The following is a 19,466-nucleotide window of genomic DNA, read 5'->3' on the forward strand; positions in this document are numbered from 1 at the left end:
CCAGTAGTGTTGTGTTAAATAGTTCCAATGCTGAGTTAACATCCGGATTACCTTCCAGGAAAGACCAGTCAGTAGATTGAAGCAGTTCAGCTAGACGGATAAAGTTAGTTCGCCTGTAGTTACGAGTGCTGGACTCACGGTTTGGTGAGGTAGAACGCCAGGAACGAGCTGTATTGCTAGCACCAGTTAAGTGTAGTTCAACAGGAGGATGATGAACATCAACGGCAACCATAGGGAAAGGTGACACCACCGGTGGGGCACAATAATGTAGGATCTCGTCAGAGACAATTATGAGATCGAGAATGTTATTCGATGCATTAGGTATAAAGTTGATCTGAGAAAGCCCGTTACTATAGATGCAGTCAAGCAAAGAGCGGCAGTTGTCCGTAATTCGTGAATTCTCATAATTGATTCGCAGTACAGGAACGTTAGAATCATCGGTGTTCCAGGAAAGATTGGGGAAGTTAAAGTCCCCGAATAGGAGAAACGTATCGGTGGTTGCACAAGCACCTTTCAGGAATATGTTACAAAATTTTTTAACGATTTTTTACTGCGTCAGTTAGCACAAAAAGTTTTTTTTTCGAGGTGTCTTTATTTGTTACGACCTTAAATTTGTTTTTCATAATAAGACGCGTGAAAATGTGTTTTTCATATTTAAAAAAAACGAAGATGTAAAATACTAGCCGGCATCGCGAATAAATGAACACATTTTAACAGTCGTTTAAAGTTCATTTTGGTTTAACCGAGTTCATTTCTTGTTCATTCCTGTTAAAATAAATGTTCATTCCAGTTAAAATGAACTAAATGCGTTCGCGATGCCAAATTCTAGCAATTTTAAAAGACTGTGATTAATTTTTAACGACTGTTAATTTTAAACCATTTCTTTCGCGATGCCAGCTAATATTCTGAACAACTCATTCATTCACTGTTTTTATCTATCTCTTACGGATTTTCCGCAAATCGCGAAAAACTACTGTCCGTATAGTTGTGGTGAGCGATGTAGACATGTAGTCAATTATCTTGCCAGTATACTTGTATTTGTACTTGTAGCCAGTATCTCTATAACATAGGAGGGAACACATTTACAACAGTGAGGTCATATATATCGGAGTAGGAATGATGTTAATGCTTATAGTTTACATTATAATATGCTAGCCTAACCCTTACCAAATATTTTACATATGAGGACAATGTATGCTTAACATACACTCACATTAAAAAACATATTCAAATTAATTAAAAAAAAAACAATTCATCGTTGGGAGTTTGCGCTCCCATGGTTGTTCACATTGAGTTCATCAGAATTTGTTACATTATATTTAAACATATGCATACTTTACTTAACATCGATTTTCAATTTTCTTTTTTTACTTACAGACATTCGTAGTGATTAGTAAAGGAAAAGATATATTTCGTTTCTCCGCAACTAACGCATTATATGTACTTGATCCGTTTAACCCCATACGCCGCGTAGCTATTTATATTTTAGTACATCCACTGTTTTCACTTTTTATAATAACGACCATTCTTGTTAATTGTATATTGATGATTATGCCTACCACGCCGACAGTCGAATCTACCGAGTAAGTATTAATGAATTGCAATTTAGCTAAGCAAGTCAATGTAATTAGTGTCCCTATATTTATCTACAATAGAAAGTGTCCCTCTTTACATAACGTTTAAAATCCTGAATCCGGAGAACTTTGCTTTTAGCGTTAAAATTTTGAAGTAATATTTTGAGTGTGGTAATTCAATGAATTTTTGTGAGCGTTGATGATTACGTTCACTGTTTGATTTCAAATGTATTCATTTATTTTTCGTAAAATATGTAAGAATACCCTTAATAATTAGTCAAAGCTAACATTTATCGGTTTATTTTCATGAGCTGCTCTTATAGAAATTACAGAAGATTACAGGTAGACTAAGTAGGTGTGTTTTACAAAACTGTAGATCTAAAACTGGACGCATAATGTTTGGCTGGTTATACGTTAACATAACTGCGTATGTGCCGCAAATTCAAGATATGCAAGTTTCATGGCAGATTATTTTGAAGATGAAAATCTGTTATTATGTGTTAGCTTTTAGAACTAGATATAGTAACATAAAGAATTAATTTAATGTAAGTAAAACCTATTCATGTAAAATGTATACAGTGAAGCAGTCAAATATCGTCATTTCGTCATTTACAAATGGTTTTTTTAGGCTGTTGTATATTTATGACATATTTAACATTTACTACTTAGGAAAACACAACAAGGAGCAAACATTTTTCTCAATGCTTCGTTTGGTATTTTTCGAACACCACCCCTCGCTCATCATATACAGGGGGCCTCAACTATTCTTTGTTTTTTTCTTTTTTTTATAGAGACTTTGAACATTTTGGTCTCATTTGCTTCTTTCAACTCTTCTTACCGTCTAGTACCTCCGACACTATAAATCTTCCACAGGTTATAAAGTAATATAATGTCATTTTATTCTCTAGAGTCAAATGCAAAGTGTTCAAATCTGTTTTGACATATTTACAAAAATCCTAAAACACACCCCTATATATTGTCTTGTGTTACTATTCACTACTACAGGGTGATATTCACCGGCATCTACACGTTCGAATCAGCTGTAAAAGTGATGGCGCGAGGTTTCATATTACAACCGTTTACTTATCTTAGAGATGCATGGAATTGGTTGGACTTCGTAGTAATAGCATTAGCGTGAGTTCCAAAATATATTAGTCATCAATTTAAACTAGAAATAATCAACATATAGCGTAGACTGTCCGAAATTAACTGGCTTGGGTTAACAATTAATATGAAGATTGAGTATGGAAACACGGGGAGAAATGGGCATGCCGTTCAATATAAACCCGGGCTATCGATATGATATTCAACATTTTTGTATAAACCGTCATCAAAGGTATGACATGAGTTAATTTAGTGTTGTGGCCACCGTGCGTGTTAAACAGTTCCAATTTCCGGAAAATAGGGATTATAAACAGTAATTTTCGAGGTAAAACTTAGAGAAAGTGTGCGGTCGGTTGTATTGTTAGCAATAATCGAATGGCAGTACCATACGGGCATAGAACGCATTACTTTTAACATGGTGTAAGTGCAACCGCAAACTCACCCAACAGGAAGACTTTCAGGCCTATCATACTGCGTTAGGCATCCAAGAAAATTCACTCAAACCTTCATTTTGTTCATTTTGCTATCATTAGACAAGTTGCTTTTCCGCCGGCAGTTTCGAGTTGATGAAGTTTAAGCTCTAACTGTCGGAAACACGCAATCTCAACCATGATATGAATTATTCAACACAAGTCTAGTACCACTTTTATCACTCATTTAACCCATTTGTAACCAAAATATGGAAATTTTTCGGCCGTATCGGGGAGCTCGTTCGTCGAAGAACGTTCGTCGCTCATGAGTGAACAAGGTTGTACCACTAGATAAGGCAGAACAAAACCTAGACGGTTTCCTAATTTTTGATCATAGAGGGTTATGAAATGAGTGAAAATGAGCTCCGCGGTGAACGTTTCCGGGAACAAACGAGCTCCCCGATACGGCCGAATGTGTGCGTACAGACGGCGTCCACGGGCCTGCCCACGCCCGAATGCAGAGCCGATTGCATACGATTCTATCTTCACCATAAACATGAGAGGGACCGAGCTATACCACGAACGTACCCGAAAAGTATGCATGCTTTATCCATCGGAATCTAAAGGCAAGGACAAGGCAAAAAATACACAGAAAAGTTTCCTCACGGCTACACATAAGACTTGGACAAGAAGAGCGGATATCATAAGGTTCGCTCGCAACCATTAGTGAGCGGGCGCTCGTCGCTCTTCATTCCAGAAAAATATAATTTGCCCACTCGCATAAAAAAATAAAAAATGCTCGTTTGAAACTAGTAAACATCGTAGAGCGCGAGCACATCGTATGTGCGAAAACCCAGAGAAAAACAGCCTAGCTTGCAAGCGCACTGCCTGTCCAAAATACGTAGCGAGAAGATCAGGGTAACTCGCTAGCTACCTGTATGCTTAAAATACATGCAGAAAAAACAGCCTAGCTCGCAAGCGCTCTGACTATCCAAATTCCATGGCGAAAAAACAGCCTAGCTCGCGAGCGGCCTGCTGCTGAAATCCATACAGAAAAACAGCCTAGCTAGGCGAGCGCCCTGGAAGTCCAAAATATGTTGCGAAAAGAACAGGGTAGCTCGCGAGCGACCTGTTGGTCCAAAATCCATGCAGAAAAAAACAGCCTAGCTCGCGAGAGCCAACATGCATAGTGAGAGGATCAAGCTTGCTCGCCATCGCGCTACCTGGACAAAATACGCAGTGAGAAGAAAAGGGGCGCTCGCGAGCTACCTTGTTCATCTCGCTACGTATTTTGGGATGAACATCGCGCTCACGAGCTAGGTTATTCTTCTCACTATGCATGCTGGCGCTCGCGAGCTAGGCTGTTTTTTTTATGTAAAAACAAAGATTTTCAATAAATTTACTCGAAACATTTCAAAAAACTATTAAATTGTAACAAATTTTTTGATTCATAGTTCGGACAGTTTCGAGCTCACAGCCTCGAATACATACATCTTTGGCAATACATCTTCAACTATCGTTGTTTTCTTGTTATTATCAATGTTTAAAACATATTTTTATACAATTTATCAAAATTTAAATCGGCTGCTGGATTTAAAAACAAGATAAAAATCTTGCTTCAAATCCCGGATAAAATTTATATGTAATTTAATGATATTGAGTGCACAATATTATACAACACTGCTGTTTTCACATTGATTATTACTTCCCCAATGGCTTCCGATGTATATCAATGCACGTAGACGGGATTTTTTGGAATTATCGAAGACATAACACTGGCGAAGCAAAACTGCTAAGAATGCCTCTGGTAGTAAACTGACCGACCGAAAATATTTATTTACTGTGGCATCAGGGCTTTCTAGGGTTCCGACACATTTTTAATTGATTATAGCACATCATCATCATCTAGAATCATCTAGAATTAAAAAACCATATAGCCAGGGACTGGATGTGAAGAAATTCAATAAAATGTCCAAAATTTAAGGCTGTTCGTAATTTGAATCATAACGGTATTTCTGTACTTCCTATATTTCTCGGGTATAGTGAGGCATTTTTGGGGTGAAGTGCAAGATATTTGGGGTGCAGTGCAAAATGTTTTTGTGTTTTATAATATTCGTCAGCTTGGTCCATTGTTTTCAACTCAATTATAAGAAGTAAATAAATGTTGAAGCCGCAGAACTTGTAGACAGAAATGTTTAACTCTTTGTTTTCTTAGATGTGGATGTGGTCCATACCATGCGCCAATTACCATACAGTTTCCATACAGTTTTAAAATCTTCACCGTTTACAATGTGTTAACCTACGACATAGTTTCACGGACTTGCATTTATTTTAAGACATATTTTAGATTTTTGTAAAACCATAGTTTGTAGTTTGTTCATTCCATTAATATATCATAGCATACAATTGTGTATTGTAACCATAATGCAATTGTGTATAATACAAAGAGTGGAAAACAGTTGATTCATACGGTTAACAAACATATAAAAAAATGGTCAAAAATCTAGCAATTTGTAAAGTTATTTTCAGCATTCCAAACTAGCCAAACTATTGTAAGGGAAAACTAAGCAAATCATATGTAAATACAGTACGATTCATCTAATTAAGCATTTTGTTAAGATAAAGGTGAAAGGCCAAGTATTAATCAACTTATTACACTCCTATATTGCTTTTTATATTGTGTTTTATGTGTTTAATATATATTTGATACCTGTTTTATCATGTAGTGCGTATCATAAAGAATTTGATATCCGAAACTAACTAATATTTTTATATTCTTATGCTTTCCCTACTCATATCAACACAGATATGTAACTATGGGTATAGATTTGGGTAATCTTGCTGCGTTGAGAACATTCAGGGTATTACGAGCTCTTAAAACGGTAGCCATCGTTCCAGGTGAGTGGAAAAATACATTATGTCATCAAATACATGATATCATTATAAACAAAATGAAAATTACATCATATATAGAACTGCATCATCATACGCACAAAAAAACGATATAGAAAATCAAAATTATTATGATCAATCTTTACCAATCTGAGGGCCACATTTCTAACAAAACAGTTTTGTCCGTCAAATCATAATTATTTCTGACGATATGGTCATGCGCTTTAGCTGGTCTCATGGTACAGTCGTCAACTCGTACGACTTACCAACATACCCGTTATAGGTTCAAAAGCAAACCCCACAAGTGGTACAGGGTGGCCTTGACCGACAACGGTTGTTAAGCCCCAAAGAAGAAGAAGAAGGTCATGCGCTGTAAACTTATCATTTAAAAGTTTAAATGAATGTTTTAAAAGTATTCTCACACATGTGCGAAATCATTTCTGTAAGAAAACATCAGTGTTACAACATTAGTGCTCCTTTAGAGACTATCCGATTAGTACTAATCGTAGCAAATCATGCATATTCATACCACATACCGGGTAAACACTGTTGATAGTTTAAATCAGCGGTGTCAAACTCATTTACCCGCGGGCTAAAATGCTCCTGAAAATAGTAGTACGGGCCACTGCTTAGTTTATACATGGTACGATATGATACAAAAATCAGATCGTTAGCAATTCTTTGCATTTCATTTTGGGATGGTCTTGACATTTTGGGAACGGTGCCTCATTGAAAGCTTGAGATCGTTCGTAACATCGTATCAAAAGAAACACGAGTTTGTGCTGACATCTGAGTCTCTTATTATTTCTTATTTCTAAACGTTTTGCAAAGGTAAATGTTCTATCTTTAGTATACCTAAAGATGGGTTCGACCTATTCCAAAACAATATGCATAAAAGAGAACAGAAATGTTCTGTGTCTTTCTTGTTTGTATGGACTTTTTTTGTATGTATGGATTTCGTGACTTAGGTGAGTGTCTGTGCTCCATCGGATGCGATTTTATCGGAAGGCCTGTCAAAATTTTATATGGAATTTGACTGATAACGTCGGACATGCGATTTCGTCGTACGATGGAATCAAATTTTTTTTATTTCGTCGGACGCCGCATCCGATTTTATCTGTCAAACTAAATGTGTGGTGTTTTGTAGGAACAACCTCAACTTAATTTTTCATAATCGTTATATTATTAAAATCATCCAAATAATCGTAATATCATACGAGAAAGCGTTTGACAGCACGTGCGATAAAATCGCATGCGATGAAGCACAGTCACGGCCCTTAACAACCTACGCGGCAATGCCGGCCTAAAAAAGATCTGGCTGTTTTGTATGTACTACGCAGCCGAATAGTCCGTCATTTGGTCCGTCGAATTTTATTACCACGGACGGACGAACGGAAAAACTTAACACAGGATCGTCGCAGTATCGTGAGAACATTGCAAACCACGCTAAGCATCCGATTATCAGAATCTTTTTGAATTCCATTGCTACATGGGAAAACTTTTCTTTATACCTATTCTTTTTTTAATTTTTTTGGTATATGTAAATATATGTTTGGTATATGTAAATATACCAGAAAAAGGTAAAAAAGAAACTCACAAAAAGTCAGATTTTGTTCAATAAACTAGGCTATTTGAGGGGGTGGAGATCATCTGTTACGTAATTTGGGGGAGAGGGGGTCCTTTCCAATGTTACAGTTTGTTACATTAGAAGGAGGGGGTCGACAATTGCCAATTTTTGTGTTATGTAATTGATAGATGACGCGTTAACAGTTTTTGGAATTCTTAACTTTTGTATTCATACATGCATAGAGAGAAGGTAGCAAAAACCCTAAAAAGTTTTATGGTTTGACAATTGGTAGAGAAACCTGCTAAGTTGAAATCTCTTCGTGTTTCAGGAGTCCTGAATTATCTGACATGACAAGCAGAAATGTATCTAAAAATAAATGATGGCTCAAGCGGTCGCGGGCGAAACCAAAAAACCTCGTGGACCAGATTTGGTAGGATGTAGTGATGGGCAGAATGGGTAGTGAAAGTACCATGGGCAGAATGGGCAATGAAGTGAATGTTTGAGTAGTGATGCTCAAAATTGATTGAATTATTTGTTTGAAAAATGTTAGGATGATGCCAACTAATTGTTGGAAGGGGTAAAACATATTCGGGAAGAGATAATACATATGCTCTTGTAGTGTACGTGTTTTGCTCTACGAATCAAGCGCGGTAGTAAAACGAATTCAATAGGAGCCATTTGGATTCGATCGGTGTAATCCGGATTCAATCGGAACCAACTGGACCTGTATTCGTTAGTGATATTTTCTGCAGTTTACTATTTTATTAACACTTATACAACGTATTACGGTAATAAATAATAAAGACGCACAATGGACAAACTGTTTCAAATGATACGTGCAGTGGCCGCGCACCAGCTGCACCGAGTGCCCCTGCCGAGAGCTCCGGCTCGCTAACATACTCGGCGAGTCGCTCGGCACACACTAAACTTCGCACGCAAAGTGTATGCGACAGTGTGCGTGACACACTCAGGCGCATTCTGTTCTTATAATCGAGACGTCTTGACGTCGAGTTGATGAATTTTGTGGGTTTATTTGTATGAAAAAGTTCACTTTGGAGTTCATTTTCTCGACTCGAATCGAATTGAGTTCAAAATAGTGATGTGCTCTCTGGAGCGCACCCACGATTCCGATCCGACTTCCACTATTGTTAGTCTGATTTCGACTCTTGCAAAATGGAATCACTAGATCCGCCAGGAGTCCGAGCCGCCCGGAGCCGCCCGGAGTCGCCCGGAGTCGTCCGGAATCGTTTGGAGTTGTTCGAAGTCATTCGGAGTATGAGTCGTCCGGAGTCGTCTAGAGTCGATCAGAGTCGAACAGAATCGGAGTTGGTCGGAGTGAGCAGGGTGGTTTAATGTGCTTGTGATTAGGCGTTTCCTTTCGTTGTGTTTTTTGTCTTTCACTTTACGCGTGCACTTTGTATACAGGCCTATGTTTCGAAGGCCAACTCCAGCCGACTCCAGACGACTCCGGACGACTCCGACTCCGGGCGACTCCGGACGACTCCGGGCGATTCTGAACCACTTTGGCTAATGCAGGGTAGACCTACTTTCCGGAGTCGATTCCGAATTTATCGGAGTCGGATCGGTGTGGACTCCGGATTTTTGCTAACTTTACCATCACTAATTAATAATAGAATACGCCTGTGTCGTCCTCCTGGAAGTTGACCAGTGGCATCGCAACTGCCACGGCAAGTTCAGGGGTCGGCACGGTTTCCCTCAACAGTTTGGAGAGGCCGGATTCGATTGCATATTTATTTCGGATTTGGATCCGGATTATGAATGTTAGAGTCAGAGTGGATTCACGAATCCAATCCGGAGCTCCCATAACTTTTTGAAACGTGTCCGTACACGATGTTTAAAAATATTGGTATTGCGTAAGTATTGCGTGTGAAAATATTGTGTATAATTATATTTTTCTATAAGCTGCGCTATGTTTATGCTTATTATAAATTTAATAATGTATTATATTGCTTTACAGGCTTAAAAACCATCGTCGGAGCTGTTATAGAATCCGTAAAGAATCTCAGAGATGTGATAATTTTAACAATGTTTTCGTTATCCGTGTTTGCTTTGATGGGTCTACAAATCTACATGGGAGTACTAACACAAAAGTGCATAAAAGAGTTCCCATTGGATGGTTCCTGGGGTAATCTAACCGACGAAAGCTGGGAGCTGTTCAACAGCAATGACAGTAAGTTATAATTTCATTAAATTATTGTAGATTCCTTTCGCTATCTGAAGCAGTCTACTAATAAAAAGTTAAATATTTTGCAGCAAATTGGTTCTATTCCGAGAGTGGCGACATTCCTCTTTGTGGAAACTCATCTGGAGCTGGGTGAGTTATGCTGGACTTAAATCTATTCATTTTACTTTCACTTCTCACATTTTTTAGAAATATGAAGTTGACGTCAAAATCCTAAATAATAATTTTATTGTATTCCAGACAATGTGATGAAGGCTACATTTGTTTACAAGGCTATGGCAAAAATCCAAATTACGGGTATACAAGTTTTGATACATTCGGATGGGCATTCTTGTCTGCCTTTCGTCTAATGACTCAAGATTATTGGGAGAATTTATATCAACTGGTTGGTATCAAGAAACGTAAAATCAAATTAAAATGTTCATTATACATGCGTTTTCTGTTTTACTTATCATTTTCATTCGTTATTCTTCAGATGAACTAGTGTTTTCCTTCAAATTCCTTTTTCTCAAATGTAATGAATTTGAATGTGATGAGTTTGAGCTACACAGACTTGAAAAAAATGTCTCGCATTCAAATTGAATTGTTTTAGTTCGTTTTTTTTTTTCAAATAATAATATTACCTTTGGTTTATTATTCGTTTCTTGTTCACGTCATAAAAAGTAAATCACTAGATTTTTGTATTATTTATAGAAAGTTCTATAGAGAATTTCAAGATTACCCAATATTGTTCGATTTTTTTTTTGTAATACAATTTCAACCTTATTAAACATCCTATCCTTTTCTCCGATGGTGTGCAAAACAGGTGTTACGATCAGCTGGACCGTGGCACATGCTCTTCTTCATTGTGATTATCTTCTTGGGTTCGTTTTACCTTGTAAATTTAATCTTGGCCATTGTCGCCATGTCGTACGACGAACTCCAGAAGAAGGCCGAAGAGGAAGAGGCCGCCGAGGAAGAAGCACTTCGGGTGAGAATTTTATCGCTAAGAAGAAAAAGAACGTAAATGCGTACCTAAGTAGTCTTATCACGACAGAACGTTCTTTTTTATTCTATTCTTTTCATTCGTTCGTGGTTTTTATGTGAACTACTTTCATGTTTGATGTAGTGATTTTTTTCCTAATGTTTTCTAACTATGGACCAGGGGTCTCCAAACTTTTCCCTTCGCCGCATTGCTTCCGAAATAACTTTGGAAATGGACATTTTGGCGTTACCGGTAGCTAATGCGTGAACGTTAAATCACGTTTGTATTTGTATAAATTGAATGTATAATTTTTTAACAAACTTATATTGTTTAACCTAGATTTTTGTCTTTAAAAGATAAAAATTAAAATATTCCTATTAAAAAATGAATAATAAGCTATTTATTTTAACCTTTACAAAGCTGTTGCTACGTGTGTAGTAGTTGCGGGCCGCATAACAGGCTCTCAAGGGGCGCATGCGGTCTCCGCGCAGTAGTTTGGATACCCCTGCTATACACGGATTATTTAGATTATTTAAAAATACTGTACCAATGAAAAATGCAAACGAAAGATGTAGCACATGCCATATTTAAACGTGTATAACGATCCCCCAGATTGCATATTGAACAGTTTTTTTTTATTTTAAATTTTACAAAATGTCAACAATTTTATTGATGTAATTTTCAAGACTTTCATAACAGTTCATAGAATTGATCTATTTCGTATTCACTGCATTTTTCATAAAAATGATTGATTATATCATCCTTATCATTATAATTTTATTATAATTATAATTTGAATAACTTTGCAATTGAATTGTTACTAACCATGTAAAACGACCCGTGTATTGTATACAATCAGACTGTTTTTTATTTAAATCTTTTTTTACTTACCCCTGCTTGATCCAGCAAGTGTAAATCCTAATTATTCAGTGAATAAAACGAGTTATGGGTCAAACGACACATGATTTTAAAGTTTAAGTCTTCCCTTTCCGTTTTTGTGTATGAATGTGTCATATTGTTTAGAATAATGTAAAGAAACATTGGCAAACCTACACCTCGATAGAATATTCAAAACTATACTTGAACGGGATAAAAATTAACATTGGATCAGTCCAAGTACATACTAGAAGCCAAATTAAGTATCGTGAGCGAAAAAATATGCAGCACATTGCAATGTGCAATGACTTGTAAAACCCTAAAACAGTGCCATTTTACCTCGCCTTCCCCAACAGCGGATCCTCCCATCGCGGTCCCATGGTACATTCGGCAGCACGCAAATCTAACAACATGCTCGTCGTGGGTTCGAACCTTATATGGATCGTCCTCCCGTATGCTGGCTAATTTGTACCAATAAGTCTCGAAAGCTTGTATAACCCAGCATGACCGCGTATGTCGTTATCGCGTATGTGCTGCATATTTTGTCGTTCATGAAAATATGATGATACTTACGACGTATTTGTACTGGCCAACCCGTCCAATCACTGCCAGACGCACTGAAAATCCACCATAACGAAAACGATGTGACAACCGAAAATGACACTAATTAGTGTAAACAAAAAAAAGAGGTTTCAACGGTTAGGTAAGAATGATTGGACAAATGTAGTTCAATATGTTCTCAATTGTTCGTATGTACTGCCGAAAGAAAAACTAAAAGCATTCTCGTTACGATTTAGCTGCGACGACGGATGGACCTTTATTGGTCGACCGAAAAAAGAAGCGTTTGAATGCGTCATATTGTATCTGTAAATTTTGACGTTATGGTGGTTTATGGGATTTCTGGCAGCGGTCTCCAAACTTAATTTGACAACCGAATTTGCGTGCAGATTTGCCCATTTTACCTACATTATTTTACACTTTTTTTACATATTTCGTGTTGAAAGGAAATGGGGAGAAGACTAAAGCATTAGAAAGATGTGTCGTTCAAACCACGATTCTGTTTTATCTTCTAAGTGACTAGTTAATTTGGCCCTGTTACAGGGTTGCTCAGGATAATTTCTGTATTTGATAACTTTAGGATGCATCCCGGGTCCCGTGGTACAGTCGTCACCTCGAACAACTCAATAACATGCCATTCATGGGTTCAAGCTCAGAATGGACCGTTCCCCCGTAGCAAGGATTGACTATTCGGCTACGTGGTAATGAATTAAGTCTCGAAAGCCTTTATAGGCTGGCTTGTCCGCGTAGGACGTTACGCCAAATAGAAGAAGAAGAAGAAGGATGCGTGCAATGGATTGTTCAAAAGGCAACGCAAATTTCATATGATTTTTAACTCCAAGAAACATATTAATAGAAACGTAATCAGAACCCATACCGATCCTGGGACTGAATTCGATCCCAGACAGGTGTTTGAATCCCATACCGACTCCATACCGGGCTTAGAATTGATGTTAACTCTAAGCCAGTCCTGGCACTGCTCCCAAAGTCGTACCGGCACTGAAAACGATTCTGAACCCATACCAGAACTTCCACTAGACTCATACTGGTACTGGAACTGATAATGATCGCATTCAAATCTTGTTACAGTTCAGGGTTTTACAGTCCAATGAACAATCGTTAACATGCTTAAAATGATTCCTGATTTGAGAATAACATAATTGTCTACCACTTGTAAATACGTCACCAGCATTTTGTACACTCTCCTCGTGATTTAAATAATTGTGAAGTTCGAATGAATAGCTGTCAGATCCAGCACGGCTTTTTTTGGTTGATACAATGTTGGCATATAGTATAATAAAAATACAGTTGAGCGCCGTTTATCCGACTGTCCGTTTATCCGTGCTTTTGATAAATGGCATTTCAAAACACAAGTGATATTGTGTTTTGAGGAGGATATTTGAAAAAAAAAAAAAGTTTATCAAAGCACATTGTGAGAACAAAAAACACTATATTTCATAACAAATTTCAAAAAATCGCATTGGAAAAATATGAAGTTAGTAAAAATTTGGTATTTTTATCAAAACATAAAATATCATAAAACATAAAAAATCAGCGATTTGTGATTAAGCATATACTTTTGAATATCCTGGCGAGGTTGAGCCCCGATAAGCCCGTATAAACGACGTTCCACTGTACAGTCTGTTCCCGAGTTACGCGGTTTGTGCGTTTCGGAGGAATCCGCGTAATTCGAAAATCCGCGTAAGTTGAATTTCGTGGTTTTCGACCAAAATATAATTGATTACTCGGTTTTTTTTATTCAATTAAGTATTTTTTACTCTTTATAATTTATTTTGTACGATTCGTGCAGAATATTCTCCTATTTTTCGCTAGTAAGGGGACTAAATATATTAGCAAAAATGCAATTTATACTGCATTAGACAGTTCTTAAAGCAAATTGTACTGATTTGACATTTGATCTGTCAAATTTAAAAAACCGCGTAAGGGAACGGTCAGAATCTCGCCGCATGCGATTTTGCCGCATGCAGTAATTAAAGAGTTTTCTCAATTTTCTAGCTTTTTCAGGTATTATTATTATATTTTGTAAAACCTCGAATTTTACCAATTTGAATTAAACGTTCAAGTTATAACAAAGGCACAAAATCGCAAAGTAGAAGAATAAACAGAAGGCTGAAGGTGTTGTCAGTACACCGATCCGTAAACGAATGATCTTTATTTTGACATTCAGATTATCGCACAGTTGTCGCGGTGATGGTCATATTTCGATCCGGTATATTGGGCACTATGGTCTTATCAGGGGTCAAATCTCCAGGATATTACAATTTTGTTGTTTCTTTATAAAGATAATCATTATATTATATGATTTTAGACGTTTGACATCTGAAATAAAATCGCAAGCGGCGATGCGACAAAATCAAAATCATTTGATTTTAACGCATCGTCGCATTCGACAGATTCGCAAGGGCTGTCATTAACGTCAAATTCCATACAAAAGCTTGCGGCAAAATCGCATGCGGTGAGATTCTGACCGTTCCCTAACTCCGAATCCGCGTAGGTAGAGATCCGCGTAACTCGGGAACAGACTGTAAATTGATGGAACTAGACTTACTTACAGCGAATTCAAGTCTGGAAAGCCAGTTCAAAACACAAAGTTTTGTGTTCTAAATCGTAACACTATTTTTCAACTTTGGTACACGCCACTTCAATCTGTCATTTTGGTGGACAGTCGCCACTATGCAATCAAGGTGTGTTTATTTAGAAGGTGAATTATTAGCGCGTTTGCCGGGCGCCATCATTGAGTATTGTTATGTCAAAACGCATACAATTTTCTATACCCCCCTCTTGCCCTTCCCGATTTTAATACCGGAGCCCCCAGTATTGTTATGTCAAATCGTGAAATGTCAATTTGCTCTGAAGCACTTCACCTCCTAATATCCAAACACCTTGTATGCAATACGCAATACGTCAATAAAATGCAAATAATGCGTCAAGAAATGCAATACATCAAAATGTTCAGTGATTGATGTTTTCTAAATCATCCCAACGAATACGGTATGGAAACCATAAAATAAACGATCAAAAGTTTTAATTTTTTAAAGAATTTATAAATTGTTGTGTGCACGTTAAAACACAAATATTGAACATTAGAAAACAAACCATCAATCATTCTGCCGAAAAGGCAGAACATTCGAAGCAAAGACTGAGTAGGAACGAGGTCAAGTAATGTAGAACGTTTTGACAAGTAGCCAAAAGTTCGTAACAGGCAGTTTGACATCTAAGAGCCCTTTTCGATTCAAATTTTAATTGTGATAATAATGATAAATCGGTCTGGTGATTACAAGAAAATTGTAAATTGGTTGTTGAAAACGTTGTGGATGTTTTTAGATAACACGTAGTTTTTATTGTGATGATGGTGAATCAAAAAATTAGTCCGCTTGTAGAGATTACCGTTTTCAACTAAAAGGGCGAGGGCAGGCGCATCCTGCCCTTTTATCTCCAAATTTATCGTTTTCCCGCTCTAATCCTCTCGCTCGTTTGACTTCCCTCTCACTCTTTCATCATCTTTCCATTTCTTCTCTCGCGCTGTGACCTGGCAGATTGTTGGGCACTCACGAGTTTCCAACATTCAGCCGTACACAACACTCGTTCTCCGAGAAACATTCGTCGCTCATGAGTGGACAGGCTTGTACCACTAGGTTGGCCGGTACAAAACCTATAAGGTTTTCTAATTTTTGATCTAGAGGGTTATGAAATGAGTGAAAATGAGCGTCGCGGCGAACGTTCCCAGGAACGAACGAGTTCGCCGGTATGGCTGATTGGTTATTGAATGTTTCATCAAATATAGGCTGGTATTATTGGCTGGTATTATTGAATCCGTTCGTAGCGGGAACGTACGGCGCTCACATGAAATTTTAGGGATGGCAACACATTTCTTGAGCCCGCTCCTACAACGCCGCGGTGAATAACCAGTGATTCAAAAATACCAGCCATTATTTGACCCGATGATATTTTTATGCTACTTTCATTTGATTTTTTTATTTTGCCGTACCCCAAGTGAACTAGATATTCATCGTAAATGGGTCCTTTTTCGTGTTTTCGCGTGAATTTATATACTTCTGTAAGCGAATACCATTTTCCTGGTTGACTGAGTGAAAATATCATGTGGTCTAATGGCTAAGTATCGGTAAATGCACGATTAAGCAGTTTTGACGTCTCATTAAAAAATGTCAAATGACATTCATTCTACATTTTTTGCAATCATGTCATCGCAAAAGCATCATCGAATCATCAAACTTGGTACGGCCAAATACATTTTAAATCTGAATCAATCATTATAAAACATGAATTAATATGAGCTGAACGGACTGCCTCACTGCGTATCAATAAAAACCTTTTTCTCCTAAACTTTTTAATCGCTATCAATTACTGAACAATCAGTAATATCAGAATGGCTTTATAGTGATGAAAGTAAGCGAGCTGCCATTTTGGTCAACATCCAAGATTGCTGCCGATAACTTTTAACTGAAAAAAGTCTGTAAATATTTACTGAACTATGGTAAAAAATAGTATACAGGATATCAGACTTCTTTGGTAAATTTTCTTTTTATTTGATTATGATTTTGGCCATAGAATCAAAGAAATTAACGTGTTTGTGAAGATTCAATTTATTTTTCTATGTCATTCTTTTCATTCATCAATCATTAATAACACATCTAGCTAAAATTTTCTCAATTATATTTTTGCTTCAAAACATGCATAGTAAGGCTAGACATTGTTTACAACAAAGAGAATGTTATACTACATGGCACAGATGTAACGTACAGTGTTTTTAAATAAACGTATAAGTGAATCAATTCGTATTGATTTAGTACTTACCAGTTTTTTCTCTTTCAACGTGCGGTTGAAATTCTCCAATCCATGTTACCGTGATGTTGCTAAAACAGGAAGCAGAAGAAGCTGCGGCAGCAAAGGCAGCTAAACTGGAAGCACAACAAGCGGCCGCAGCAGCAGCGGCGAACCCAGAAATCGCTAAAAGCCCTTCGGATTTCTCCTGTCACAGCTATGAGTTGTTTGTCGGACAGGAGAAAGGCAACGACGATAACAATAAGGAGAAAATGTCCATTAGAAGCGAAGGATTGGAGTCGGTGAGCGAAATCACAAGAACAACCGCACCAACAGCTACTGCAGCTGGCACTGCAAAAGCCCGTAAAGTGAGCGCGGTAAGTATGTTACCGCTATATCGCACAATCCTATCCTTAAATATACTAGTCTTTATTGCTATATTGAGATACCTTGCGGTCTAGATACACTCAAGATACTCAATCACCACATCTCTTCCATCATAACTCATTGCATCCACAGTTTTTTTAATACAAACAACTACCATATTTTTTCTTTGTGTCTATGTGTTGCATGGTTCATAGACTACATCAACTTTATAATCTTATTTCATCTTCTTTGAGTGTCATTTGTTAAAATTGAATTAAATCTTTAAATGTCATTATTATTAAACTATATGTCACCAGTTGAAGGACTTGTCATTAATACTACAACAAACGATTAAAAGCTGAGACTATTTTAGCAAAACTTTAATTAAAGTGTTCCCGTTTGTGTCGAATTTATGTTACCAATTGTCTTTATTTACTATTAGAAATGTATTGTCACTTATCTCAAAAACCTGCACACACCAATTAAGAAACAAACACATACTGCTGTTTTCAATGATCCTCTTTTTAGCATCCTCTACGGGTAGATTTGAAATAAAGTGAACATTTTCATCTCTTCATTAATAGTTGTGAATGGAGAAATCAGACTCTGAACTTCAAAAATAAAACCAACGCTTTTTGTCATTGATTCAAAATCATTTGAAAAGGGAAATGGTATTAACAGGCATTTTTAACGAGTTTTTCTATTACATAATAATGGTAAAATAAAGACTTACACATCAAGAACCTTATTTGATTAATTAATATAAAAATATTATCGTATATTTTTGTATGGTTGAAAATTGTTTGTAATATTCCTTTGTTTTAAACAATCAAACAGTATTGATCTGTTGTATAGAAATATAATCTATATAGTTTTTTTTGGAGAATGGTTAGTGTTTGCCAAATATAATCTTTACGGGTAATTCGTTTTTGTCTAGCAATGATAACATTCATTCTGGTTGAATTATTTTTACTAAATATTTTTCAATTTTGTTTGTTTTATGTTTATTATTAATATCTGTTTCATACTGATTTCGGAAAATTAAGCAATCATGAGTTATAAAAAAATCAGCTTGTTATACATGTTTCGGTTTCACCTCCGAATATTTCTATTATTTTGGCTTTGTCTCAATCTACGTCTTCAACGTTGCTTTGAAAAACTAGAACTAGACAATATATTATCAGGACAAGTTTTTATTTTGTACCAACCATATACATCACGCGCGCAGTAATATTCATAATTTGTTTTTCATTCTCAATTATTATGTCAACCATTCGATTCAACGATAATTCGAATGCACACAACCCACATACACGATACATTCATACAACATAAAACAAACAATATTATATTGTTAAACCTCTACTGCAATCGACCGCTGGGTTAGGGGGTCGCTACTATTCAAAAGGTAGGTTAATGCCTTAAGTTTTTATGATTTTGTGCAATGTTCTGTTTTAAGAAAATAGGTAGTACTTTTTATATTTAAAAAAACTGTGAACTACAATGAACATGTAAATTATTGTACACATTACTTTATGTAATTCATATAAAAGGTGCTACAAGAGTTTTTTTTATTTAAAATATGCTTTTGTCTAATGCATTTATTGTATAATTTCATCATGTAAAATGTAAACTTCATTTTAGATAATCTCCAGCACAAAAACCTCACTATTTGAAAAAAAAATGGCCAAATTGGATGCAAGTCGCAAGATTTAATTGTAAAAAAAACACTTACCATATTTTTTCGCAATGTAAGATTATTATGTAAAATATGAAACATAGCCAAAGCTTTACTGTTTTGCTTAAGCTAAGGCATGCTCTCACATACATAATTCAATGTCCTTGCTTTTTATTTTTAGAAGTAGAATCTCCTCATGGATTTAATATTGTACCTAATTTAAAAGGTACTTTTTTGGTATTTGTTAAAATAAACGAGTTATTTTTTATTAAGAGGATAAACAATAACTATGTTAGAGGCTACTCATTTTGATACATTTCTTGATGATACATATTCTAAATATATAACTTTGACTTGAATGTCATTCGAAAGTTTAAATTAAAAGTTTAAGGTTTTTTTTTAAATATGTTATTATTATGTAATGTTTATGCAACAGAAAAGCATATTTTGTTCAAGAAAATTTTTCAAAAT

At 36.4% G+C, this 19,466-nt stretch overlaps 1 protein-coding gene across 50 annotated transcripts in view; it reads left to right on the forward strand.

The window, feature by feature from the left end:
• Positions 1-19,466, forward strand: part of LOC1278521 (sodium channel protein para) — a 95,161-nt gene that overhangs the window by 36,034 nt on the left and 39,661 nt on the right. For 27 of the 50 annotated variants that reach the window (XM_061651079.1, XM_061651086.1, XM_061651085.1 and 24 more), the window contains 8 exons: positions 1,378-1,583; positions 2,580-2,708; positions 5,895-5,986; positions 9,526-9,738; positions 9,822-9,882; positions 9,991-10,135; positions 10,556-10,720; positions 17,053-17,328. In XM_061651079.1, coding sequence (XP_061507063.1) covers positions 1,378-1,583; positions 2,580-2,708; positions 5,895-5,986; positions 9,526-9,738; positions 9,822-9,882; positions 9,991-10,135; positions 10,556-10,720; positions 17,053-17,328 — 1,287 coding nt within the window. Of the gene's footprint in view, positions 1-1,377; positions 1,584-2,579; positions 2,709-5,894; positions 5,987-9,525; positions 9,739-9,821; positions 9,883-9,990; positions 10,136-10,555; positions 10,721-17,052; positions 17,329-18,704; positions 18,726-19,466 lie in introns of all 50 variants that reach the window. The other 23 variants (XM_061651077.1, XM_061651076.1, XM_061651083.1 and 20 more) reach the window with 3 other exon arrangements.

Source organism: Anopheles gambiae, chromosome 2, assembly GCF_943734735.2.
Source record: "Anopheles gambiae chromosome 2, idAnoGambNW_F1_1, whole genome shotgun sequence".
NCBI lineage: Eukaryota > Metazoa > Arthropoda > Insecta > Diptera > Culicidae > Anopheles > Anopheles gambiae.